The sequence below is a fragment of the Perognathus longimembris genome, chromosome 28 (genome assembly GCF_023159225.1).
Source record: "Perognathus longimembris pacificus isolate PPM17 chromosome 28, ASM2315922v1, whole genome shotgun sequence".
NCBI classification, from domain to species: domain Eukaryota; kingdom Metazoa; phylum Chordata; class Mammalia; order Rodentia; family Heteromyidae; genus Perognathus; species Perognathus longimembris.
Genome location: NC_063188.1, coordinates 100,219,087 through 100,245,769, shown reverse-complemented (window position 1 = coordinate 100,245,769; position 26,683 = coordinate 100,219,087). Strand labels below are relative to the sequence as shown.

The following is a 26,683-nucleotide window of genomic DNA, read 5'->3' as shown; positions in this document are numbered from 1 at the left end:
ACTTAAGGATGGATGACTATGATAATCATTTCAGATGATCCCAATTGTCAGCATAAAAGGAACAGCATCTATGTCACAACCAATGAGAAGAGCGAGCAGATCCGAGGCTGGGAATCCTCATACCCACGGCAGCACGAACCGAGCGGCTCCCACCGGCACGACGACGTCAGGGTGTCACAGAAAAATAAGCCCTACACGGTCTTCCGGTCTGTGTGTCTCTACCGGAAAGGTCCGGTCGGAAACATGGTCACCAGAGCAAAGGAGCCGGGGGCAACTTGGTTCCTGCGCAGATGTTGAGGCCGTAAAGCACGCCGGGCGGTCAGTTGGTTGCAGATCGCAGGGAGGAAGCCGCCGCGGTTCGCCTTCTCTCCGCTGCCGCTATGATTCCGGTGTCGTTGCTGGTGGTGGTGGTGGGTGGCTGGACTGCAGTTTACCTGACCGACTTGGTGCTGAAGGTGAGGGCCTCGGGCCTAAAGCTCAAACCAGCGGTGCCCAAGGGCCGCTCGGAGTGCAAGGTCCTGTGTCTCCTGAGGCCTTTTTTCTTCCTCTGCCAAATACCTCCCAGGCGCGACACCTTTCCGCCGATGCCCACGTGTGGCCTTCCGCCTGGCCCAATGGCCCCGGCGGAGTAAATAAAACCCCAGCGACCGTGGGAAGGGAGGGGCGGGAGGCCCGCGCGGCTGCCGCATTGCGGGCAATGGGTTCCTGCAGCGTTGGAAAGCTACCTGGGAAGCATCGATGGTGGGCTCGGGAGGCAGAGTACCTGGGAGGCAAATGATAATAATAAAACATCCATTTAGGACAGGTATGGTTTTTCCCTTATTGCAACTCGGTGAAGGATTCTGGTATTGGAATGAAACTAAATCAAGTGGTGATTTCAATCTGTGGTCTCCAATGCAAAAGTGATTTGGATCGTGCGTTGAATCATCTGCACTTTCCAGTTCGAATGCAGGTTTCGATCTAGCAGGGCTGGGGCGAAACCGAAGATTCTCTATTTCTCGTAATCAGTCCCCAGGTGCCACCTGTGCTGCTAGTTCATCGACATTCTTCAAACTAGCGCACCCAAGGGGCACGGAGTGTGATAGAGTGAGAGTAATCGGAATACTGGATAAGCGTGTGGAGATGTTATGCCCTTTGTATAATTGATCTACGTCAATCAAAGAACTATGGTTAAGTAAACATTTTTAAAGAAAAACAAAAAGAAGCATCCGGGAGTCAGTGGCTCATGCCTTTAATTCTAGCTAGTCAATAGGCTGAGATCTGAGGATTGCAGTTTGAAGCCAGCTGGGACAGACAAATCTGGAGGTTTAGCTCCAGTTAACCACCAAAAAGCTGAAATGTCCAGCGCAGAGTGCCAGCGTTCAGTGAAAACACTCAGGGACAGCCTCCATGCCCTCAGTACGGGCAGCAAAAAGTATGCTCAAATCCAAGGGTTTAGATGACTAGAATTCTGCTTTGCACCGGCTCTCCCCCCTCCCTTTTTGTGCCTGCTCTGGGGCTTGAACTCATGGCCTCACACTCAAGGCTCACACTCGACACACACAGCGGGTGCTGTACCACTCAAGCCACGCCTCCACTTCCTGCTTGTGTGGTTTCCCCATTCAAGACCAGAACTGGCACGTCTTATCTTACGCTTTCGCTCATTGGCTGGCAATGATGCTTTCGCTCATTGGCTAGCACTCTACGACCTACGCCACACCTCTAAACCTCCACTTGCTCCTTTTTTTTTTTTTTGTCAGACCTGGGGCTTGAACCCAGGGCCTGAGCACTGTCCCTGGCTTTTTTGCTCAAGGCTAGCACTCTACCACTTGAGGCACAGCGCCACTTCTGGCCTTTTCCATATATGTGGTGCTGAGGAATCGAACCCAGGGCTTCATGTATGCGCGGCAAGCACTTTACCACTAGGCCATATCCCCAGCCCCACTTGCTGCTTTTTTTGTTGGCAAATAGGAGAAATTAATTTTCTGTCGAGACAAGTGACAAACTGAGATCCTCAAATCTAAGCCTCCAGAGTAACTAGGGTTACAGGTGTGGTCTACCTGTATCTGTCAGGTAACTTTTTCCCTTTTAGGAATACAGGGGTTTGAAATCAGGGTCTCATGCTTTCTAGGTAGACACACTACACTTGAGCCCCTCTACCAGTCTACACTCCCCTTTCACACTAGCCACACACAACCTGGTTACACAGTCCATCTTTCAATTACTTGGGAATAGTATTGCAAAATTAGGAACTTTTAGAGGCACATACTTCAAGCAACCTTTTGAAATGGAATATTGGTGGAGAGGATCTGTGGAATAAGTCATATAAATTCTCAGGGGGTTAATACCTTCATGTAAGGAATATTTTTTGGTTTTGTCGGTGTGGGGCTTAGACTTGGGGCCTGGACACTATCCCTGAGCCCTTCAGCTCAAGGCTAGCGCTCTACCACTTTGCGCCACAGCACAAAGCTTTCTGGTGGTTAAAGAATCTTACAGACTTTGCTTCTGAGGCTGGCTTTGAACCATGATCTTGGATCCTCGAATCTCAGCCTCCTGTGTAGCTAGGATTATAGACATAGCCACCTGCGCCTGGCTTATGAATACTGTTTTTTGTTGTTGTTGAGTGCTACAATTTCAGTTTGGGGCCTCATGTTTAGTAGGCAACGGATGTTACAACAGAACCACACCTCCAGCCCTATTCTGTACTAATTATTTTTAACATAGGATCTTGCTTTCTAAGCTGCTACACACTGAACCTGAGAGACACCATCTTCTTTTAGGCTTCCAATTGTAGCTCTGGTAACAGGCACTCCCCACCCCCCAGCTCTTGATTGAGGATTTTTTTTTTTTGTGGTCTTTTGTTGACCTTGAACTGTGATCTTGATTTCAGCTACCTAGGTAGCTGAGACTATAAGCATGAACCACCCAACTCTAGCCATTCCACTGTTAAATATAACATACACATACTACTATAAAATTCTCTTCTACAGGGTAGTGTGTGCATTAGATATTTCACAGTAGTGTGTGTATGTGTGTGTTAGATATAACAGTGAAACAAAACAGTATGTGTATTTTTTGCTATAGTCCTTAGGAAGGCTGGGCCCTGCCACTTCCTAGCCCTGGTGATTTGGGGGCAAATAGCTACTTGTGCATTGCCTTCTCATCTCTAAATAGGGATAATAATAGGAAGGGTCTCCTGAAATTCTGGAGATTACATTCAATCATCCGCATAAAGAAAGGCTTGCTACTCAACCTGATATTCAGAGCCAGCAACACTTGCAGGATCTGGGTACTTTGTTGGAAAGAGAATCTCAGGCTTCATCCCAGACCTACACAATCAGGATCGTATCTTCGCAAGCTCCCCAGATAATTGCTCTGCACATTTGGGCTCAAGAAGCACTGATGTAAATGACTTAGCAGAGTTCTAGGACTTAGTGTAGTCATAAGCAGTACAATGATTTTGTTGTTTGGGGTTAAAGAAAAGGCAACCTGATTTCAGGTTATGTGTGTGGAAAAAAATCCAAAAATGCCAGTTGCTAGTGGCTTATGCCTGCAATCTTCACTACTCAAGAAGCTAAGTGATATAGTGCTAGCTTTGAGCAAAAGAGCTCAGGGACAGTGCCCAGGCCCTTAGTTCAAGCCCCCAAACCAGAATCAAAAAAAAAAAAAAAAAAGGAAAGAAGAAAGAAAAGGGAGAGGGAAAGCACCTCATCAAACTTGTACAATTAATCTCTGGTCAAATGTGAGGGGTGATAACGGTACCACTTTAATTTCAGTGGCAAGTCATGAGCACAGACTCCTGAGCAAAAGCCCTAACACTTATGCAGAGTATCTACCTGGAGAAGTAGACACCTTGACTTTTAGGAGCTTGCAGTCACTCTTAGCTCCTGGGCTTAGTATGCTATTCCATCTTGAGTTTTTTTAGCATCTCTGCAAGAGTTGTTGTGTGTCACTCCTTTTCAAGTCCTGGAAAACAAGCGGATTTTAAAAGTCATCAGAAGACAAAGATAGGGACCATTACAGACCCAACCAATGCAAACAGATACCTGTGTTCAGACCGGATGTGTACGTGTGTGTGTGTGTGTGTGCGCATGCGTGTGCATGCTTGAACTCAGAGCCTAGGCACTGTTCTTTAGCTTTTCTTGCTTAAGTCTAGAGCTCTGCCAATTTGAGCCAGAGCTCCACTTTCAGCTTATTTGTTTGTTTATTTTGCTGGTTAATTAGAGATAAGTCTCGCAGACTTTGCTGCCCAGGTGGCTTCAAACCGCTATGCTCAGATCTCAGCCTCCTGTGTAGCTAGGATTACAGTTGTGAGCCACCAGTGGCTGGCCCAGGTAAATTTTTTATGACTACAATAAGACAAATTGCCTTCTAGAGCAAATAAGTTTCACTCATAGTTGGTCATTAATCATGACCATGCAGCACTAACTGTAACTCTCAGTACTAAAACAGAGCTTTATGTTATGGACAAACTTAGCCAGGGACTTCAAACTTTCATTAAGATAAAACTTCTATGGCTGTGTATAAACTGCTATACCCACAACCTCTAGGAAATTTAAGAGATATTACTGACACCAAAATGGCTTGAAATAAGTTTTGGACTTGTATGTGTGTGCATGTGTGTGTACACACACCAGTACTGGGGCTTAACCCAGGGCCTATGCTCTGTCACTGACCTTTTTGTACTCAAGCCTAGCATTCTACCACTTGAGCCACAGCTCCACTCCCAGCTTTTTTGGTGTTTAATTGGAGATAAGAGTGTCATGGACTTTGCTGCCTGGGCTGGATTCGAACCGAAATCATCAGATCTTGGCATCCTGAGTTGTTAGGATTACAGGCGTGAACCACCAGTGCCCAGCATATTTTGTAATTTTATATCATCAAAGTTGGCATCTAGAAGAAGAAAGCAAGCACTGATTCTTCCAACTTCTGTTGACTTGGTTGAGGATCTTTGAAAATTGCACCGTATAACTTTTTTTCTGTGGCAACAAATCCAGAATGGCAAGTATTAGCTAAGTGAAGCTAGTCAGTGTTTGAAGAAGAACAAGTCTGAACATAGATGGGTAATGATGACACCAGATTTCAAAAAGGAAGTACCTTGACTTTTACATTATTTTATGTTGTGAAATGGTATCTTAGATATTAATGACTAAAAGATATGAAAGCCAGGGCTGGGAATATGGCCTAGTGGTAGAGTGCTTGCCTTGCATACATGAAGCCCTAGGTTCGATTCCTCAGTAATACATACAAAGAAAAAGCCGGACGTGGTGCTGTGGCTCAAGTGGTAGAGTGCTAGCCTTGAGCAAAAAGATCTCAAGGATAGTGCCCAGGCTCTGAGTTCAAGCCCCACCACCGAGACACACACACACACACACACACACACACACACACACACACACACACACCAACACACACAGAATTTTCCTAGCAACTGAAGAGGCTGAGATCTGAGGATGGGGATTTGAAGCCAGCTGGGGTAGGAAAGTCCATGAGACTCTTATCTCCAATTAACTACCAAATAAATCAGGGGTAGAGGTATAGCTAAAATGGCCTGGGCACCGTCCCTGAGCTCTTTTACTCTAGGCTAGTGCTCTGGTGCTTTGATCCACAGTGCCAGTTCAGGTTTTCTAGTGATTATTTGGAGATATGAGTCTCATGGACTTTCCTGCCTGGCTTGGCTTTGGAACACAATCCTCAGATTTCAGTGTCCTGTGTTGCTAGAATTACAGGCATGAGCCACCAGTGCCCAGCTAGGAAATATCTTTTTAAGGCACTATAGTTGTTAAATATTTTACATTTCCTGAGCCACATAGGATCCCTATTGCATATTCTTGGTTTTTATTGTCTTTCATTATAATCTCCAAAAGGTGTAACAGTTATTCTTAGCTCCCAGGAGCTGGCTGTAAGCCAGATTTGGCATGTGGGCCAGTTTGCCAACCTCTATCCTTAGTAGTTCAGCTAGTCTGGAGAGCTATAATACTCTGAATAATAAATGGTAAAGTTTTTTTCTCATTCTGTTAGTATTTTAAATATTTGGTGGTTACACCTTTGTGTTCCTCCCCTAAGGGTATCCTCCTTTAGTTTGTGTGTGAATGCCTAGACTCCTGTATAGATTATCATGTCCAATTATATTTTAGATCTAGCTTCCCTACATACATACCATTTGCAAATGCTAAAGCTTTTAAGATAATAAACATTCAAGTGGTCAAGTGGCCTAGTGGCAAGAGTGCTTGCCTCGTATACATGAGGCCCTGGGTTCAGTCCCCCAACACCACATATACAGAAAATGGCCAGAAGTGGTGCTGTGGCTCAAGTGGCAGAGTGCTAGCCTTGAGCAAAAAGAAGCCAGGGACAGTGCTCAGGCCCTGAGTCCAAGGCCCAGGACTGGCCAAAAAAAAAAATAATAATAATAATAAACATTTGAGCAGTCCACTTCTAGATTTCTTATAGAAAATGCTTTATCTTATGTCACACATTGTTCTTAAATTTGAGTTATGTGAAACTTTTCTTTCTCTCTTTAGTCATCTGTCTATTTTAAGCATTCTTATGAAGATTGGCTGGAAAACAATGGCCTGAGCATCTCTCCTTTTCACATCCGATGGCAAACTGCAGTTTTTAATCGTGCCTTTTACAGCTGGGGACGGCGGAAAGCGAGGATGCTTTATCAGTGGTACACTTGATCTCTTTTTTGGTTTAAATTAGACATTGGGATCATCAGAGATTACTTGTTATATTCACCTTTATAGCATTTCATTTTGTCTGTGGAGTTTTAAGATACTGACAGCAGAAAAGCTGTTTGTTTTTTTTGCTGAGCTCATACCTACAGTCCCAGCTACAAGGAAGTCAAAGATCAGGAGGATCACATTTCCAGGCCAGCCTGGGGGAAAAACATTACCAAGAACTCATCCCATGGGAAGTATAAATAAAAAAACTGTGGCCCAGGACTGCCTAGGCAAGAAGTGCAAGACCCTACCAGGCTGGAGGATTTGGTTCCAGTGCTAGAGTGCCTGCTTAGCACATGAAGCCCTGCGTTTAAACTCCAGTGCCACAGGAAAGGAAAAAAACTACATTTTTTGTTCATATACCTTTTATTGCCAGTTGTGGGGCTTGAACCCAGGGCCTGGGCACTGAGGTCCCTGACCTTCTTTTGCTCAAGGCTAGAGCTCTACCACTTGAGCCACAGCGCCACTTTCCAGCCTTTTCTGTTTATGTAGCACTGAGGATTGAACCCAGGGCTTTGAGCATGCTAGGCAAGCACTCTACCACTAAGTGACATTCTGAACCCATCCTTACAGCTTTACATGTGAGTGCCGGTCCTGGGGCTTGAACTCAGGCCCTGGGCACTGTCCCTCAGAGATTTTTCCTCAAAGCTAGTGCTGGACCACTTGAACGACAGCTCCACTTCCAGCTTTCTCTGTGCTTAACTGGAGATAAGAGTCTCATGAACTTTGTCTGGGCTGACTTTGATCTGTAGTCCTTAAATCTCAGCCTTCTGAGTAGCTAGGATGATAGGTATGAGCAATTACAGCCATTTTTTTTGTTTGTTTGCTTAGTTGTTATTTGTTATTGGTTTTTATGCATGCATACCAGGTACTAGAGCTTGAACTCAGGGAATTGCATTCTCACTTGGAATTTTCACTCAGATCTTATGCTCTATTTCTTGAGCCATACCTCTACTTCAAACTTTTTCACTGGCTAATTAGACATAAGTATCTCACAGACGGCCAGGCACTGGTGGCTCACGCCTGTAATCCTAGCTACTCAGGAGGCTGAGATCTGAGGATCATGGTTCAAAGCCAGCCTGGGTAGGAAAGTTCATGAGACTTATCTCCAATTAACCACCAGAAAACCAGGAGTGGCGCTGTGGCTCAAGTGATAAAGCACTACGTTGAGCTGAAGAGCTCAGGGACAGGGCCTAGGCCCAGAGTTCAAGTCCCATGACTAACCAAAAATTTAGAAAATCTTTCATTTTCTGCCCAGTCTAGCTTTGAACGTTAACCCTCCGATCTCAGCCTCCTGAGTAGCTAGAATTATAGGTATGAGCCACCAGTGCCCAGCTGAGGAGAAACCTTTTTTTTTTTTTGAGGGAGGAATGATAGTCAACTTCTTAGATTATCAGAAAAATTGTAAATTTATTAGAATTGATTTTAAAAATTGTAAATTTATTAGAATTGATTTTAAAGAAACTAGTCAACATACTTTAGTCAGAGAGTATAAAAGATTAATGAAAAATTTTTGCCATTATGTCAAAGCTATGCAATGCAGCTTGTCAATGAGTTTGTTAGCTCATGCAATCTGAAGAATTGTGTATTGACATGGTGGTTTTCTTTTCCTCTTGGCAGGTTCAATTTCGGAATGGTGTTTGGTGTGGTTGCCATGTTCAGTTCTTTTTTTCTCCTTGGAAAAACCCTGATGCAGACTTTGTCACAGATGATGGCTGATTCTCCCTCTTATCCTTCCTCTTCTTCGTCTTCCTCCTCCTCCTCTTCCTCTTCTTTCTCCTCTTCTTCCTCTTCTTCCTCTTCCTCCTCTTCCTCCTCTGCCTCTCTTCACAATGAGCAGGTGTTGCAAGTTGTGGTAAGTTCTTTTGGCTTTAAATAACTTCGTTGAAATAACTGTAGATAAAAGACATTTTTCTCACTAGTATAACTACTATCCATAGTATACGAACATGAAAATAAAAGTCATGGCTTTTGTTTAAAACTGTAATTACAAAATTAAATCTTAAACACTATGTGAGCTCTCAGCATCTAATTTGTTCAGTTCCTCTCTTTTGTAAGATAAGTTGTAATGCTTTCTGGCTTGTACATTTTGCTTTAATGAAAGCTTTGATTGAGTAGAAGCCTCCAAATATTTTAAGTCACATTCTTTTTCAAACTGCCTTTTTAAACAAAGCGTTGATCAGTAGCAGGAATTATTGCACTATTTGCTGGTGGCGATGGTGTACTGGCAGAGAACAAATATGCCCCCATCAAGACCCACAATTGCATACACCTTTTAATTAGTATTTTCTTTTTTGTGTGCTGGTACTGGGGCTTGAACTCAGGGCCTTGAGTTCTTGCTTGACTTTTCTTTCACTCAAAACTAAAGTTCTACCACTTGAGCTACACCTCTTCTTCCAGCTTTTGACTGGTTAATTAGAGATAAGTGTGTCTCATGGATTTGTTTGATTGGGCTGGTTTTGAACCATAGTCCTCAGATCTCATCCTCCTGAATAGTGAGTGAGGCTTATAGGTATAGGCATGTGCTACTGACATTTGACTTCATGTTGTCTTCTTAAGATATGAAATGATTGTTACATTCAATGAATAATCATGGTGATGTACAATCTCTATATCAATAAATTGCATTGTAATCCTATAGTGTTCCTCTTTCCTTTTTATAATTTTCAGAATCTAACAATATCCATTTAATTCATTTTATGGAGGCTGGAGATGCAGCTCAGCAGTATAGCATTTGTCTAGCATGTGTGATGCCTTGGGTTCAATCCCTGGCACACACACACACCCCCACACACAGTGTAAGGCCTTGCTGAATGGTGACTGTGATCTCTTAATGTGAACAGTAGTATGTTGAATATTATTGAGAATAGTATTCATGAGGTATTTGTGGTTTTTATTTTATTTATTTAGCCAGTCCCAGGGCTTGAACTCAGGACCAGGACACTGGCCCTGAGTTTCTTTTTTGCTCAAGGCACTCTACCACTTGAGCCACAGCGCCACTCCCAATTTTTTGTTTATGTGGTATCAAGGAATCGAACCCAGGGCTTCATGCATGCTAGGCATGTACTCTACCACTAAGCTACGTTCCCAGCCCTTTCTTTCTTTTATTTATTTTTTAAAATTTATTTTGCTGGTCCTGGGGGTTGAATTCTGGGCCTGGGCGCTGTCCCTATGGCTCTTTGTGCTCAAGTCTAGCGCTCTACCACTTGAGCCACAGCACTGCTTCCAGCTTTTTTTCTTTATTGTCAAAGTGTTTTGTTTTGTTTTGTTTTACTTTCAGCTTTTTCTGATTAGTTTTATTGCAGTTAAGAGTCTCTCAGACATTCCTGCCCAGGCTGGCTTCAAACGGTGATCCTCAGATCTCAGCCTCAGTTGCTAGGATTGCAGGCATGAGCTATGGGTGCCCAGCAATGATTTTTATTTTATACCACATATATACTTTATCTTTTTCTATTTCCAGAGCTTGGAAAGGGGCTTGACATGGCTGTTTTATTTTGCATGTTTAGACCTATAGTTCTCATTCCATAAACCATTTGTTGTATTTTTTAAAAATATTCTTATCAATGGGATAGATTTTTATGGTTTGGTAGCAGATTTTTAGATAATATGTCCCTTTGTGGCTTTTGCTAGACTGAATGATTATAGGAAAAGATAGCAGACATATAATTCTTCAAGTAAATGTAAGGCCAGGTGCTGGTGGCTCGTACATATAATCCTTGTTTCTCAGGAGGCTGAACTCTGAGGATTGTGGTTTGAAGCCAGCCCAGGTAGCAAAGTCCGTGACACTATTATCGCCAGTTAACAACAACAACAACAAAATGATCTAGAAGTGGAGTTGTGGCTCAAGTGGTAGAGCATTAGCTTTGAGCAAAAAAAGTTCACAGACAGTTCCCAGGCCCTTAGTTCAATCCCAAGACTAGCACAAAAATAGAAGGAAAGAAAATATAAGTAATTTCGACCTGTGTCTATGAGGTATATGGTGGAAGCCTTCATTCTAAGTTTCATTTTTACCTATAGGTAACAGTTCTGTGCACACTGGGCCAAATATGAGACTGTTCAGAAGGCAGTTAGAATAATTCATGTTAGATATCATAAGGAGCTAAGCAAAATTAATGGCAAGGATAGTGAAAAAGATGGATTCAAGTGGGCTCTTGGAGCAGAGTTCTCAGACCTAGTGATTAATTGAATGTGAGGCTGCAGGAAGAAGCAAGAGTTGATGAGTCTCAGGTTATATGAGAAGTTTTTGTTCACTAGGAAAGAGGATAGGAGGGAAGGAAACCAGTTCGAAGGAAATATGATCGTTGAAATATCTGCCTGCTAGAATTAGAATGACAAAATGTTATGTTGACAACAAATGGCTTTTCCCTTTGCTTTTCAGTTTATTCTTAGAACTCATAAAAATACTGTTAGGCAAGCTGTGCTTTGGAACCCTTAAAAAGTCAGCAACCCTCGAGTCCACTATGTGTATTTATGTATAGTTTTAAGAATATTACATCTCCTGACTTTGATGTAAGCCCTAGGAGCTTAAGGAACATATTTTCTGTTTACTCAGTAAATCCCTACAGTCTTGTTCAATATTCATTCTCAGAACCCGAGTGCTTTGTGTTGTTGAGAGTATTCTGTGTTCAGTATTCTGGTACATCTAATACCCTGTGTGATCATGGCAGAGACAGATGGTAATCTTGTACTGTTGCCAGGAAATAAGACCTACCATCTGTCAGGCTAGTCACACACTGAAATTCTTACCTTATCTCATTCATTATTACATCTAAGACAAAGAGAAGGGACAAACACTATACAGGATTAAGCTTGCCAATTTATTTGAAATAAAGGTAAAGTGACCAGTATATTCTGTGAGAGAAGTAATCTAAGTACATACACTCAAGAGGTCAGAGACAGGAAAAGTGCTGAGCTGAGCAGATGCCTGACAAAATGGAGCTGGAGCAGCTCTAAAGAACAAGGGACCCTAATGTGTATGGAAAAAGTTGCTCAGTAGAGTCTCCATAAAAAGAACTCCGGACCAGGTGCCAGTGGCTCATGCCTGTAATCTTAGCTACTCAGAAGGCTGAGATCTAAGGACCACAGTTCTGAGCCAGTCTGGGCAGAAAAGTCTATGAGACTCTTATCTCCAATGAACTGCCCAGAAAAAGCCAGAAGTGGTGCTGTGGCTCAAATTAAGGTAGAGACTAGCCTTGAGCATAAAAAGGCTCAGGAACTGTGCCAGGGCCCTGAGTTCAAACCCCAGGACTGGCACAAAAAAATTCCAGGTAATGAAATATGCATACATTAAGATGATTATGAGACTGGGTGCCAGTGGCTCATGCCTATAATCCTAGCTGCTCAGGAGGCTGAGATCTAAGGATCATGGTGCAAAGCCAGCCCAGGTAAATAAAAATCTGTAAGACTTTTATGTCTTAACTATTTCCCCCCCCACCCCCACCCCCCCCTCCCCAAAAAAGCCAGATGTGAAGCTGCGGCTCAAAATGGTAGAGCACCACTCTTGAACCAGAAAGCTCAGGGAAAGAACCCAGGCCCTAAATTCAAACTAGTTTTAGGACCAGAGAAAAGACAGCTGGAATCAATGGAATTTACAAAACAATCCAAGCAGCATTCTAGGAAATCTCTTTGGTTAAAAGGTAAAATTCCTCTGTAGTGCAGTACAAAAGTCAACTGTTTTGGAAGTAATTGTAAATCATAAAAGATCGTGAGAAAAAAAAATCAAGCTAATTGTTCTTATGAACAGGTAAAACTAAACAGGGAATATTTTTGTGTAACAGTACCACCCTTTTTATTTTTTATTTCAAATGGTGTCATTTTTTAGAGTAGTATTAGGCACATATAAAAATTAAGAGGACAACACAGAGGTATCCTTTGTAGCTCTCCCTCCCCCACAGGAATTGCTTCTACCACCATCACCCATCACCACTACAGTGGTGAATGTGTTACAAATGATCAACCTGTGTTGGTCGGTTATCGCCACCCAAAGTCCATGGTTTACATTCAAGTTCACTCTTGCTGTTATAGGAAATAGGTATTGATAAATCTGAAGTTTTTCCATATCAAAACAATATGATTACAAGGCAAGCATACTTGGGTAAAATGTTTGTGACACATACTAGAAAGGACCAAAACTGATATTTTAAGTGATTTTATAAACCAGTGAGAAAAAGACAAGTATTTCATTTTAGGGAAAAATTCATGTCATGAAAAGGCAACTCAGAAGACAAAAAAATAGAGAAAAATGTACGAGAAAAGTTCAGCTTACTAATGACCATAGAAATTTAATCAAATTGCAGAGTTGAATAAAATGAACTTACCTAAGGGTAAAGAAGGGTCTGTTTTTAGAGAACATCTAGATGATTGGAAGGAAATGCTTTCAATTTTGTGTAACGAAAGAATTTATTGCCTGGTGCAGGTAGCTTACGCCTGTAATCCTAGCTGCTCTGGAGGCGGAGATCTGAGGATCGTGATTCAATGCCAGCCGGAGCAGGAGATTCTTGTCTCCAATTAATTAACAGAAAACTGGAAGTGGCACTGTGGCTCAAAGTGCTTAGGGACAGCACCAAAGCCTTGAGTTCAAGCCCCATGACCAACAACAACAACAAAAAAATTTATTACTGTCTTTATGAGGCATGTGGGTGCACTGTTACAGTGATTTATTGCCCAAAATATTTGGAAATATCTATCTGTGTCAAATTATATAAGATCAGAAACTTTAAAACAATTAGACAGTATTCCCATAGTTCACACCTGTAATCCTAGCTAATCAAGATGCTGAGATCTGGAGGACTACAGGTCAAAGTCAGCCCAGGCAGAAAATCCTCAAGATTCTATCTCTAATATAACCCTTAAAAACCAGGCTGGGAGCATAGCTCAAGGGGTAGGGTGCTAGCCAAACAAGTAAGCCCAGCAAGGGCAAGGCCATGAATTCAAACCTTGGTACCTGCAAAACAAAAATAAAACAAACCTGATAATTATTGCCATATTGTGTCTCTGAACAGGTTCCTGGTATCAATTTACCCGTCAATCAGCTGACCTATTTCTTTGCTGCTGTCCTCATTAGTGGTGTTGTACATGAAATTGGACATGGAATAGCAGCTATTAGGTAATGATACTTAACCTTTTTCTTTTCTCTTACAGAGCTTTTCATTAAAGGTTTATTACTAAAATTTGCTACATTTGGTAAATGTTCTTCATTCTGTATTACCACGAGATGGCTATGCTTTTATAGAAAATGTGAATACATTCATAAATGTAATCATGTGCACATCTGTAGTGAAGTCTTCCTCTCCTTTGCCAGAATGGTTATAGCCTTGTGGAGCTTCAAGGTTTTTCATCTAATCTTGAAGTTCTTTTTAATTTTATGTATTTTTTGTGCCAGTACTGGGGCTTGAAATCAGGGCCTGGGTGCTGTCCCTGAGTCTTTTGCTCAAGGCTAGCACTCTACCACAGCTCTACTTCCAGCATTTTGTGGTTAAGTAGAAATAAGAGTCTTACAGAGGGCTGGGAATGTGGCTTAGTGGTAGAGTGCTTGCCTAGCATGCATGAAGCCCTCAGTTCAATTCCTCAGTACCACATATACAGAAAAAGCCGGAAGTGGCGCTGTGGCTCAAGTGGTAGAGTGCTAGCCTTGAGCAAAAGAAGCTCAGGGACAGTGCCTAGACCCTGAATTCAAACCCCAGGACTGGCAAAAAAAAATGTCCCACAGATTTTTCCTGTCCAGGTAGGAAAAGATCCTCAGATCTCAGCCTCCTGAGTAGCTCGGATTACAGAATTACAGACATGAGCCACCAGTGCTGGCTTTAAATTCTTTTCAGTTTATCAATAATCTTTATTCTTGAGACTTGGAAGGGTGGCAGGAGTTTGTTAAGTGGTCCAGGGTGGCCTAGGTCTCATAATCCTCCTGCATCCACCTCCCAAGTTCTGGGATTATTGAAGAACACCATCATACCTAGCATATATCAATACTTTCTTTGGCTTATCAGTTGAAATAATTTCCTGCCTTCCTAATCATATCTTGTACTAGCTAGACAAATAAAACTCAATGTGCTGGGTTGAATAAATTCAGAGGATGCAACCTAGGATTTGTTTTGAAGATCACTACTTGTTTGTGGCCTTAGTGCTCCAGATGTTATTCTATATTTACTCTTGACTAGCTATGATGGAAAGTGAGTGAAAGGCATCATAAATTCCCAGCTGCCTCAGTGATAATGATGGCCATTACCAGAAGCATACTGACAAGACTTGTGTTTACCCTGGGGAAGCAGAGTAGAGACAAAGCACTCTTATAGTAGAGTGAATTTGGTCACCTGCTACTTCGCAGTTGCTTATGAGCAACAGTTTACTTACTGGTAATAAGCCCTCATTTTAACAGAACAAATAATGTTACGTAGATGTGTGTGCTCATTTAATCTCTTTCATCATTGCCTCTATGTCTTTACCCTGATAGACTTTTGAGTATATATGTTAAAAAAAAAAGAATGCATTTAGATAAAACTCCATCATTATCTGTGATACCTAAGACAGACAAATAGTATTACATAATTTATGTGGATTATACATTTGTGTCCTCTGATGATAGTTCATGCTAAATCATAAAAACGTTTATAATTTAATTTCTTACAGAAGTATTCTTCATTTTAATGTGTATTCAGTTTCAACTATAAACTCAGCATATTGCCTTTTTTTTTTTCCAGTCCTGGGCCTTGGACTCAGGGCCTGAGCACTGTCCCTGGCTTCTTTTTGCTCAAGGCTAGCACTCTACCACTTGAACCACAGTGCCACTTCCAGCTTTTTCTGTTTATGTGGTGCTGGGGAATTGAACCCAGGGCTTCATGTGTACAAGGCAATCACTCTTGCCACTAGGCCATATTCCGGGCCCACAGTTCGTTTTTAAGCAAGAATTTGAATTGAAGTGGACTTTAAGATTACATACATTATTACTTTGACAAATGCAGTAATATTAATAAATTCCTTTTTCTTACGTGATTTCTTAGGGAACAAGTTCGATTTAATGGCTTTGGAATTTTTCTCTTCATTATTTATCCTGGAGCATTCGTTGATCTGTTCACCACCCATTTGCAGCTTATATCACCGGTCCAGCAGCTAAGGATATTTTGTGCAGGTAAGAAGACTTCAGTATATTTTCAGACTTATTTTATTTAATATTCATCTGTGTATTTGGTTTTGGTTTTCCATGGTTAGCTTTTATAGAAAGTACATTAAAAATGACAACCTCTTATCATGTGTTTAACTCAGTTTTATAAAATATCCTCAAAAGTAGTACAATAAGGGGCTGGGAATATGGCCTAGTGGCAAGAGTGCTTGCCTCGTATACATAAGGCCCTGGGTTTGATTCCTCAGCACAAAATATACAGAAAATGGCCAGAAGTGGCGCTGTGGCTCAAGTGGCAGAGTGCTAGCCTTGAGCAAAAAAGAAGCCAGGGACAGTGCTCAGGCCGAGTTCACGGCCTAGGACTAGCCCCCCCCCCAAAAAAAAAAAAGTAGTACAATAATCTACATTCCATTTTCTTCTTTAAAAGTAATATAGGGGGGCTGGGAATATGGCCTAGTGGCAAGGGTGCTTACCTCCTATACATGAAGCCCTGGGTTCAATTCCTCAGCACCACATATATAAAAAAGGCCAGAAGTGGCACTGTGGCTCAAGTGGCAGAGTGCTAGCCTTGAGCAAAAAGAAGCCAGGGACAGTGCTCAGGCCCTGAGTCCAAGCCCCAGGACTGGCAAAAAAAAAAAAGAAAGAAAATTTATTTTTTTAAGAGTGTAAATGGGTCTGGCAATGTGGCTTAGTGGTAGAGTGCTTGCCTAGCATGCATGAAACCTTTGGTTCAATTCCTCAGTACCACAGAAACAGAAAAAACTAGAAGTGCCTCTGTGGCTCAAGTGGTAGAGCTCTAGCCTTGAGTAGAGAAGCTCAGAGACAGAGCCCAGGCCCTGAGTTCAAGCCACAGGACCAGCAAAAACAAACAACAACAAAAAACCTCTGTAAGGCTGGATGGTGATGGTTCACACTTGTAATTCTAGCTACTCAGAGACTGAGATCTGAGGTTTGAAACTAGCCTAGGCAGGGAAATCTGTGAGACTCCAATTAACTACCAGAAAACTGGAAGTGAAGCTGTGGTTCAAAGTGATGGAGCATTTACTAGCCTTGAGCAAAAGGAGCTCAAGACATTCAAGCCCCACAACCACCCTCCCTCAAAAAAAAAGTCTGTGAAACTTAAAATTCATGCTGAGTGTTGGTGTCTCACACCTGTAATCCTAACTATTCAGGAGGTTGAGGTCTGAGGATCAAGGTTTGTAGCCATCCTGAGCAGAAAAGTCTTATGAGACTCTTGCCTGTAACTAACCAGCAAAAAGCTGGAACTGGAGCTTTGGCTCAAGTGGTAGAGCACCAGCCTTAAACAAAAAACCCACTGAGAGCGTGAGGCCCCTGAATTCAAGCCCCAGGAGGACCAACATGAAACAAAAGTCTCATGTATTAGTTCCCAAAGAAGGACTCAATATAATGTAAGAACTTAAGGTAAAACTTGCTAAAATTTAGAAATTTATCTTAATTATATAACTTTCATCAATTTAATTAAAATCATACTTTCCGTGTTCTAAAATTGTAATTTTGCTGGACTATTTTACAAAGTTTCGTTAAAAGGAAAAAATTACTTTATTTCACTGGGTCTGGTTTACTTAATATAATTTTTTCCAAGATCAAGATGCACTGTATTTATAAGCTGCTTTGTTATATGGCACCTCCTCCTTTGTACACCTATATATATAATTTTAAAAATAAGTATTTCTTTATAAAAAAAGATGCACTGTACTCATAAACTGCTTTGTTGAATGGCAGCTCCTTTAAAGATAATACAATATTCAAAAAGGGAAAAATTACTGCCTTCAGTTACTATGCAGTTATAAATAGAAATAAGTGAATTGAGCAAGCACCAAGATACATAAAAAGAACTATAAAACAGTTAAGAAGTGATGAAGTAGCCAGGCACTGGTCATCCAACCCCTGTAATCCTAGCTATTCAGGAAGATGAAATCTGAGGATCCTGGTTTGAAGCCAGCCCAAGCAGAAAATTCTAAAAAATATCCAATTAACTATCAAAAAGCTAGAAGTGGGGCTGGGGACGTGGCTTACTGGTAGAATGCTTGCCTAGCATACAGGAAACCCTGGGTTCAATTCCTCAGTACTACACACACACACAGAAAAAGGCAGGATGCTGTTGTGGGTCAAGTGGTAAAGTGCTAGCCTTAAGCAAAAGAAGCTCAGGACAGTGCTCAGGCCATTAGTTCAAGCTCCAGGACTGGCAAAAAAAAGCTAGAAGTTAAAGTGTGGCTTACATGGTAGAAAGCCAGCCTTGAGTCAAAATACCAAGTGAAAGCTTGAGGCCCAGAGTTCAAGCCCTATTAGTGAAACAAACACCCCCACACACAAAGAAGATGATGAATTAATGTATAAGGATATAGGCAAAATGATGACTTAGTAAGGATATAGGCAGGAAATAGAACTGTGAAATCTAAGAGTTCTTTGAGGGAAAAAAAAAGATTACACAACTGGGTGCTTGTGGCTCACCCCTGTTATCCTAGCTACCTAGTGGTAGAATGCTAGCCTTGAGCCAAAGAAGCTCAGGGGCAGCACTCAGGCCGAGTTCAAGCCCTAGGAACAATGCCCCCCCCCAAAAAAAAGATTAAACAATAAGAAAAAGCATCTATGTACAGAATTATCAATCATACTAAATAACTGATAAAAAGAAAATGAAAATGTCTTAAATATTCTTTGTTCATCCCTGTAAAAAAAATTTTAAGAAAACTGGATATAAGGAAAAAATTAACAAATTAATTCCAGAATGGATAGATTGAAAACAAAAATCTAAACAGGCCAATAATTACAAGGGGAAAAATGAAGAGAGCTGATGAGGAATGCCCTGAAAGTTACATATGTAGAATTCTCCAAAATCTTGACTGAAAAGTCTTTTTAATTCTATTATGCTATTCAGCATAAACTTTCCAGATTACAAGACAAAGGAAATTAAGGTTTTTTGTGTTTTTGTTTTTTTTTTTTAGTCTAGGATAGCAATGAACTCTTGGTGGTATTCTGCTTCAGCCTCCATAGTGCTAGGATTATAGGCATGTACCATTCCAGAGAAAACTAACATTTAGAGGAGTAATGGAGTTTGAACTCTGGGCCTCAGGGACTCTTACCCTCTGAAGCCCTCCTCTGGGCTTGTTTATTGCTAAGTTTTTTGTGTGTGTGATTTTTATTTGATTTGGCTTTTTTGTGGGTTTTTTTGCTTTTGTTTTGTTTTTGTGCAAGCGCTGGAGTTTGAACTGCAGGCTTCATTATTGTTCCATTTTTCATTCACAGTGGCATGCTACCAATTGAGCTACACCTCCAATTCTAGCTTTTTTTTCTGGTTCATTAGAAATAAGAGTCTGGAGTACTTTTCCCGGGTTGGCTTTAAACTACAATTCTCAGATCTCAGCCTCCTGAATATCTAGAATTATACTTGTGGGATACTGGTGCCTGGCATCTGCTAATTAGTTTTGAGATAGGGTATCTCTTCTGGGGTCCCCCTAACCAGGATCTTCCTGTTAGGCTTCCCCTCCTAGTTTGGACAAACAGGAATATGTGCCACTACTTAGCTCTTCATTGAGAAGTCATTTTGAGAAATTTTCTGTGAAGGATGGCCCCAAACTGCTTTCCTCTCATTTTTGGCTTCCAAATATTCTACTAAAGGGGAGAGTGGGGGAGGGGCTTCAAACTGCTATCCTCCCAGTCTCAGCATCCCAGATAGCTAGCTTTACAAGCATTAAAAACTAACATTTTTAAGACAATATAACAATGGTACATCAGGGCTGAGAATGTGGCTCAGTATTAGAGTGCTTGCCTAGCATGCGTAAGGCCTTGGTTCAATTTCCTCAGTGCCACATATGCAGAAAAATCCAGAAGTGGCACTGTAGCTCAAGTGGTAGAGCATGAGCAAAAAGAAGCCAGGGACAGTGCTCAAGCCCTGAATTCAAGCCCCAGTATTTGCAAAACAGACAATGGTACATCATTTTTGGAGAAGCTTAAAGAAACTACAGTTACATGGTACATTTCAATAATGCAAGGATGGTTCAACATTAGAAACTCAATTTGAATGTGGTAAATGTTGAGGGAAACATTTTGTCATCTAACATGATATTCAGACATTTTTTTTAATTACCATGTCATGGTAATGGCGTGATATTTAGAATTTCTATTAAAGGACAAGATCACTATCTTGTAATCTTGCCCTGTCTATGAGCTATTACTGATGGTAAGTGTTGGTTTATGAATATAGGACAGTGAAACTAAATATGAGGAAATGAAGTATACTGGAAGTATAGCCACTGGTGGAGTGCTTGCAGCATGTGTAAAAGATGCCCTGAATTCAACCCCCAGCACCACCAAAAAAAAATTTTTTTAACCTGTTTATCAGTAAAAATACTACTACTAATAATAATAATAATAATAGGTTTTCCGTTTTTTCCGTAGTTATAAACCTCTCAGCTTGTGGGGGGAGGGGCAAATGCTAGGAGCGGCACTTGAAATGAAACTCAGAAATAAAATGAAATGTAGAAATATTGTGGTAAAGAACCTCGTGAAATTAATATTCATCTAACTGGCAGTTGGACCCGCCGCAGGAACACCCGCTGCAAGCGCACACTGAACGTAACACTGTAGTGGGTACTTGTGGGAACGCGGAACAGAGTATGCGCACTGAGTGCACCAGCGGGGTGCCTGAACAGAGTATGCGCACTGAGTGCACCAGCGGGGTGCCTGAACAGAGTATGCGCACTGAGTGCACCAGCGGGGTGCCTGAACAGAGTATGCGCACTGAGTGCACCAGCGGGGTGCCTGCTTGCCCCGGATGAGGTGGGAAGTGGCTGTACAGGATGTACACTTGATGGGCGGGGCTTGGGTCAACTGCAGAATGTGATAGGTGGCGTCTGGAATGTCTACGTGACCACGTGGTAGCGAGGGGGCGGTCCACCGCCTTCACGTGCACGTTTACTCCCAGAAGCACCTGCGTCTTCCGCGTCTTTCGGAAGAGGCAGCCGCTGTGGGGAGCTCGCTCTTCCGAAAGCAGCGATTTTCCAGACTGCTGACTGCCGGTGCGTTTCTCTGGAGATGGATTTCTCCACCTACCAAGAGTCCGGTGGCCAAGCCGCTGTAAAGACTTCAGCCTTGGCCTCCGAAAACATCATCTATATTACCACAGAAAACGCGGAGGTTCCCGCCGATATTCTTGAGGTAGGCGGAGGCGGCGCAGGCGGGGGCGGCCCAGTCGAAGGCGGTGCGGTCGAGGGCGGTGCGGTCGAGGGCGGCGCAGTGGGAGCAGTGGGAGCAGTCGCAGTGGGAGCAGTCGGAGAGGTCTGCACCGCAGTGGGCGCAGTCAGTGCTGTCGGTGCGGTGGGCGCGGTCGGCGAGATGGGCACCGCGGTCGGCGAGATGGGCACCGCGGTCGGCGAGATGGGCACCGCGGTCGGCGAGATGGGCACGGTCGATGTGATGGGCACGGTCGATGCGATGGGCACGGTCAACGCGATGGGCACGGTCGACGCAGTTGGCGCTTTCAGCACGGTCGACGCAGTTGGCGCTTTCGGCACGATCGGCACAATCGGCACAATCGGCATGGTCGGCGCAGTCGGCACGGTCAGAGTGATCGGTGTGGTCGACGGCCTGCCTGTGGAGGCTCTGGCTGTGTACCAAGATATCAATGGCGATTGGGCTCACGGTGGTCACTTTGACTCACCTCTCATTGCCCTACAGCCGTTGGGTATTAGCAGCCTGAGCCACGGAGACCATGACCAAGAAATGATCATGGTGCAGACCCGAGAAGAAGTGGTGAGCTGCCACGATTCCGACTGCCTGCCCGATTCCGACTGTCTGCCCGATACCGACTGTCTGCCCGATACCGACTGCCTGCCCGATACCGACTGCCTGCCCGATACCGACTGCCTGCCCGATACCGACTGCCTGCCCGATACCGACTGTCTGCCCGATACCGACTGCCTGCCGGATACCGACTGCCTGCCCGATACCGACTGCCTGCCCGATACCGACTGCCTGCCCGATACCGACTGCCTGCCCGCCACCCATGAGATCTCCCATGAGATCTTCGACACGGTCTCCATTCCGTGCCCTGATGCTGATGAAGACTTCCAGGAGACCCTGGCCGCACTCGCAGCTTCTATGGAGCCCGCGGCGTTCGGAGCCAGCTGTGAGGGCAACGACAACGTCCTCAGCTTCATCCACGATGGCTTCCAGGCTCTTGGCCTCGACAATCCCGATAATCTTTGCCAAAATAACCAAGAGCACGGCGGATGTAGCCAGCACGGCCAGGAGAGCAACCAGACCGGAGGAGGCAGCAGCAACCAGGTCAATGCTGGCATCGTCAGCGCAGACCTGGGGCTGCCGGAGCAGGTGCAGTTCCCAAACCTGGAAGGTGAGTTCTCGGTCGCGATGTGGCCTACAAGCGAGAAAAGTGAGCCGGAGTGCCCCAAAGCAGCAGCAGCAGCAGCAGCAGCAAATTCACCCCCGGATTACTCCGAGTATCTGACGGGGAAGAAACTCCCTCCTGGCGGCATACCTGGCATGGACTTCTCTGATCCCAAACAGCTCGCCCTATTCACTAGCATGAGGCAGAAAAAAGCCAAAGAGGATGGGCCGAGAACCACCCCGTGCGTTCATCCCGGCTGCACCAAGATGTTCAAGGATACTGCAGCGATGAGGAAGCACCTGCATATCCACGGGCCCAGAGTGCACATGTGTGCTGAGTGTGGCAAAGCTTTTGTGGAGAGCTCCAAGCTGAAGCGCCACCAGCTAGTGCACACTGGCGAGAAGCCTTACCAGTGCATCTTTGAAGGCTGCGGGAAGCGCTTCTCGCTCGATTTCAACCTGCGCACCCACGTCCGCATCCATACCGGCGATCGGCCGTTCGCCTGCCCCTTCAACACGTGCAACAAGAAGTTTGCCCAGTCTACCAACCTGAAGTCGCATATCCTTACCCACGCCAAGAATATGAGTAACCAGTGAAGATGAGAGAGGGGGCACAAATGTTCCTCCGTTCCACATGCCCCAAAGTTCGAGAATGAATTATCCGTTACCTGCTGGTCAGTTTTTGTTTTTGTTAGAAGTAGTATGTTTCCAAAAGGAACTTTTGCGTAGGATAATGTGACTGAGACAGTTCATCTAAGTTTGGTGGTGGTGTTTCTGGGAATTTCGGCTTCAAGAGACTAAGACTAATTCGTGAATCTCACATCAAAAAGACAATCACTTGATTAAAGAACTGGCTAAAACTGGACTTCATCTTGTTTAGTAGTGGTGTTTCTAAGAACTTCAGTTTCAAAAGACTAATTCGTGAACTTCATCAAAAGGACAGCCACCTGATTAGAGAACTGGTTAAAAATTGGACTTTGCTTTTATAAGTAATAGCACTTACTGTTTATAGAGGGGTTTTTGGTATTTTCTAAATGTACATATGTTATGCTTTTCTAGAAGTTGACAAGTTTGGTTTTAAAAGTTTGCTGTGCAAGAGTGTTTTTTTATAGATATTTTTCTGGTACTGTAAGAAAGATGTACAGGTTTTGTTTATGATTGTAATATAGTTATCTTCCCCCATGTGAGCATATTTTTCATAACTTTTAGCTATAGGTAATAACATGGTAATGTCTTAAGTGAGTTTAGACCTGTTAGTCACTTTTTCCCCAGTATTATTAGGTGCTTTTGAGTGTAATTTTTTGAAGTAGTTAAAAGAATTTCCTCTTTATTGGTGAACACCTGATGTGTAAATCTACATCGTGTGTAACAGAAAGAGCAAAAATAAAACCGTTTTAGCAAAAACAACTTGTCTTTATCTATGCATATATAAGTGTGTATATATCATTGCTAAAAATACAGGAATGGGAAAAATTGAAATCAATTTTTAAAAATAAAGGGAACTGGGCACTGGTGACTGTTGACATCTGCCCCTGACACCAAAAAGCAGAAAGGACTGGAGGTCTATAGCTCAAGAAGAAGAGTATCTTTAAAAACTTATGCTATTACTAGGACTTGTTCTCTGGGTCTTTATACTCTTACAAGCCTCCACTTTTTTTCTGGCTTTTGGTGGGCTTGAACTGAAGAGCCTGGGCACCACTATCTGAGCTTTTGTGCTCAAGGCTAGTTCTCTAGCACTCACAGCTCCATTTCGGGCTTTTTTTTTTTTTGGTGGGTAATTGGAGATAAAGAGTTTCAGAGCCTTTTCCTGCCTGGGCTGGCTTTGAACAGGGATCCTCGGGTTTTAGCTTTCTCACTAGCTAGGACTACTGGCATGAGCCTCTGTCACCTGGCTAAAAAACAGTTTTTAGGAAAGGTGATCTAACTTTTTCTTGCTTCATCTTACACTGTTGGGATTTTTTTGGTCAACACGTCGTTTTGGGGCATTTTCTTAAATGCCAACGGGGCTGGTGGCTTAGTCCTATAATGCTTGCTACTGAGGAGGCTGAGTCTAAGGATCATAGTTCATAGCTATCCGGCACAGGAAAGCCCCTGACTCCAAAAGCCCGAAGTGGAGCTGTGGTTCAAGTGGTAGAGCACTGGCCTTGAGCAAAAAAAAGCTCAGGGATGGTGTCCAGGCTCTTGAGTTCAAGCCCAGGATTAGCCCCTTTCCCTCCACCCCCATCCCTCAAGAAAAAAACAGTCTCAACAGACTTTTTTGCTCAGCATGTTGGTGGGACCGGGAGGGGAAGCCCGGGAGAGAGGATGGGAAAGCGCGGAGGGGGGGGGGGGGCTTGGGGGCGGGGGCCGCCCGACAGCTTCCCAAAAGAAATGTACTCATAGTTGTGGCGCTGTGGGGTGGCGGGACCAGAGCCTGGCTCGTCTAGTCAGGCCCCGTGCGGTCACGCGCCGCTTATTCCCGCCACTAATTCCCGCCACGCCGCCCACGTCCTCCGGCCACGGCTGCGCGGCCATATATGAGGCGGTGAAAATGGATACCTTACCACAGCCGCCGGAGGGTGGGGGAGGGGGGCCTGTGACGCAGTTCAAGATCAAGGCCCACCGTGTCCATGAAGGCCTACTGCAAGCGGCAGGGCCTGTCAATTCCATTATATTCCCATTTGGTAGGCAGCCAATTAATGAGACAAATGAGCCCCCGCTAGTAGTGGGGGATGAGGACACCCTTGAGGTGTTTCGGGGGGGGGGGGGAGACACAAGGACACACAACTGTCCTAGGGGACCATCGTCACATCTACTGTCATTCCGGTTTTTAAGGGTCGCATGGTGAACGTGTGGCCTTGTCAATCACAGAAGTGGCTGCAGGAGGCAAGGAGTCAGGCTATATTTATAATGCTATATTTATAATAAGCCGTAGGTTATTATTGTGGATGATTCCAAGAATAATGTGAGGTTTTATTTACCTACTATGTGTTCCTGTGACCTGAAAAAATGACTTCTGTGTGTTTGAAAGTTGAGATGGTTATTGTGGGGCGGGGGGGGGGGGGGGGGGGGGAGGGGAGTTTTTTTTTATTTTTATTTTTTTTGGCCAGTACTTGAGCTTGAACTTCAGCCCATGAGCTCTCGGGGCTTTTGTTTTGTTTCACTCACAAGCTGGTGGTCTCCCACTTAAGCCATACCTCCAGCTCCAGTTTGTTGCTGGTTCATCTACATCAGATTTAGATTTTAGTACCTGACAAGAAGGTAGCCTTTAATGGAGTACCTGCCTGCTGTACTTGTTAATACATCTCTCCTTCACAGCTTCTCATCACTTTACTAATTCTCACAATACACGTGTGTTAAAAATCCGGCTATCTATATCATTCTTGCTCCTGATGAACTTACTTACTAATGCTTTTATCTCTTTTCAGGTATCTGGCATAATTTCGTCCTTGCCCTCCTGGGTATTTTAGCTCTTGTCCTCCTCCCAGTAATTCTCTTGCCTTTTTACTACACTGGAGTGGGAGTACTTATCACAGAAGTTGCTGAGGTAAATAATGGATCTCTAATGCAGCATTTTTCACTAGATGTTGTGATGTAATACTCTACATTTAATGTCATGTACTTTTTTTTTGATGCTAGTATTTGGGCTTGAACTCAGGGCCTTTCATTCTTGCTGGGCTTATTTGCTTATAGCTAGAATTCTACCACTTGAGCCATGCCTCCAGTTAAGGGGTTTTGCTAGTTAATTGGAGATAATAGATTCCTCTAGCTAGTCTTTATGCATGGATCCTGACATCTCAACCTTCTAAGTAACTAGGATTACAGGCATGACCCACTGGTAATCAGCTAGCTTGTGTGTGTGTGTGTGTGTGTGTGTGTGTGTGTGTGTGTGTGTGTGTGCCAATCCTGGGGCTTGAACTCAAGTTATGAGTACAGTAGCTGAGCTTTTTTGCTCAAAACTAGTGATCTGCCACTTAAGCCATAGCTCCACTTTCAGAGCTTTTTGTTCTTTTTTTGCTGGTTAATTGGAAATCTCATTGGGATTAAAGGCATGGCTCAATTGGTAGAACATCATCCAATAGTAAAGCATCAGGTACTGAGTTCTACTTCTGGTCTCACAACAAAAAACTAAAAGGAAGAAAAAAAGATCTCATGGACATTCCTGCCCAAGCTGACTTTGAACCACCATCCTCAGATCTCAGCCTATTAAATAGCTAAGATTATAGGAGTGAGCCACCATTTCCTGGCTCCCAACTGGGTGTTTGTTTTTGTGTATGTGCCAGTCCTGGGGCTTGAACTCTTAGGCTCTGTCTCTGAGATTTTTTTTGCTCAAGCCTAGCACCCAAAAACTTGAGCCACAGTTCCACTTCCAGTTAATTGGAGATAAGAGTCTCATGGACTTTCCTGCCCACTTCCAGTTAATTGGAGATAAGAGTCTCATGGACTTTCCTGCCCAGGCGGGCGTTGAACTGTGATCCTCAGATCTCAACCTCCTGAGTAGCTAGGATTATGGGTGTGAGCCACT

The 26,683-nt window shown here is 43.5% G+C and overlaps 2 protein-coding genes across 2 annotated transcripts in view; both read left to right on the top strand.

Annotated features, from left to right (window-relative positions):
* The first annotated feature begins 280 nt into the window (after positions 1 to 280).
* Positions 281 to 26,683, top strand: part of Mbtps2 (membrane bound transcription factor peptidase, site 2) — a 43,708-nt gene continuing 17,305 nt past the window's right edge. The window contains exons 1-6 of the mRNA XM_048336249.1: positions 281 to 455; positions 6,501 to 6,649; positions 8,322 to 8,556; positions 13,703 to 13,806; positions 15,698 to 15,825; positions 25,587 to 25,705. Coding sequence (XP_048192206.1) covers positions 381 to 455; positions 6,501 to 6,649; positions 8,322 to 8,556; positions 13,703 to 13,806; positions 15,698 to 15,825; positions 25,587 to 25,705 — 810 coding nt within the window. The 5' untranslated portion in view covers positions 281 to 380. The remainder of the gene's footprint in view (positions 456 to 6,500; positions 6,650 to 8,321; positions 8,557 to 13,702; positions 13,807 to 15,697; positions 15,826 to 25,586; positions 25,706 to 26,683) is intronic.
* Yy2 (YY2 transcription factor) lies at positions 20,869 to 23,554 on the top strand. Its single transcript, XM_048336651.1, has 2 exons — positions 20,869 to 21,617; positions 21,846 to 23,554. The coding sequence occupies exons 1-2, from the start codon at positions 20,869 to 20,871 to the stop codon at positions 22,774 to 22,776; spliced, it is 1,680 nt and encodes a 559-aa protein (XP_048192608.1). The 3' UTR covers positions 22,777 to 23,554.

Coding starts and splice junctions, on each gene's coding strand:
- Yy2 (XM_048336651.1), top strand. CDS start 20,869: ATGGATTTCTCCACCTACCAAGAGTCCGGTGGCCAAGCCGCTGTAAAG. Junction 21,618..21,845: donor GATTCCGACTGCCTGCCCGA/TTCCGACTGTCT, acceptor CACCCATGAGAT/CTCCCATGAGATCTTCGACA.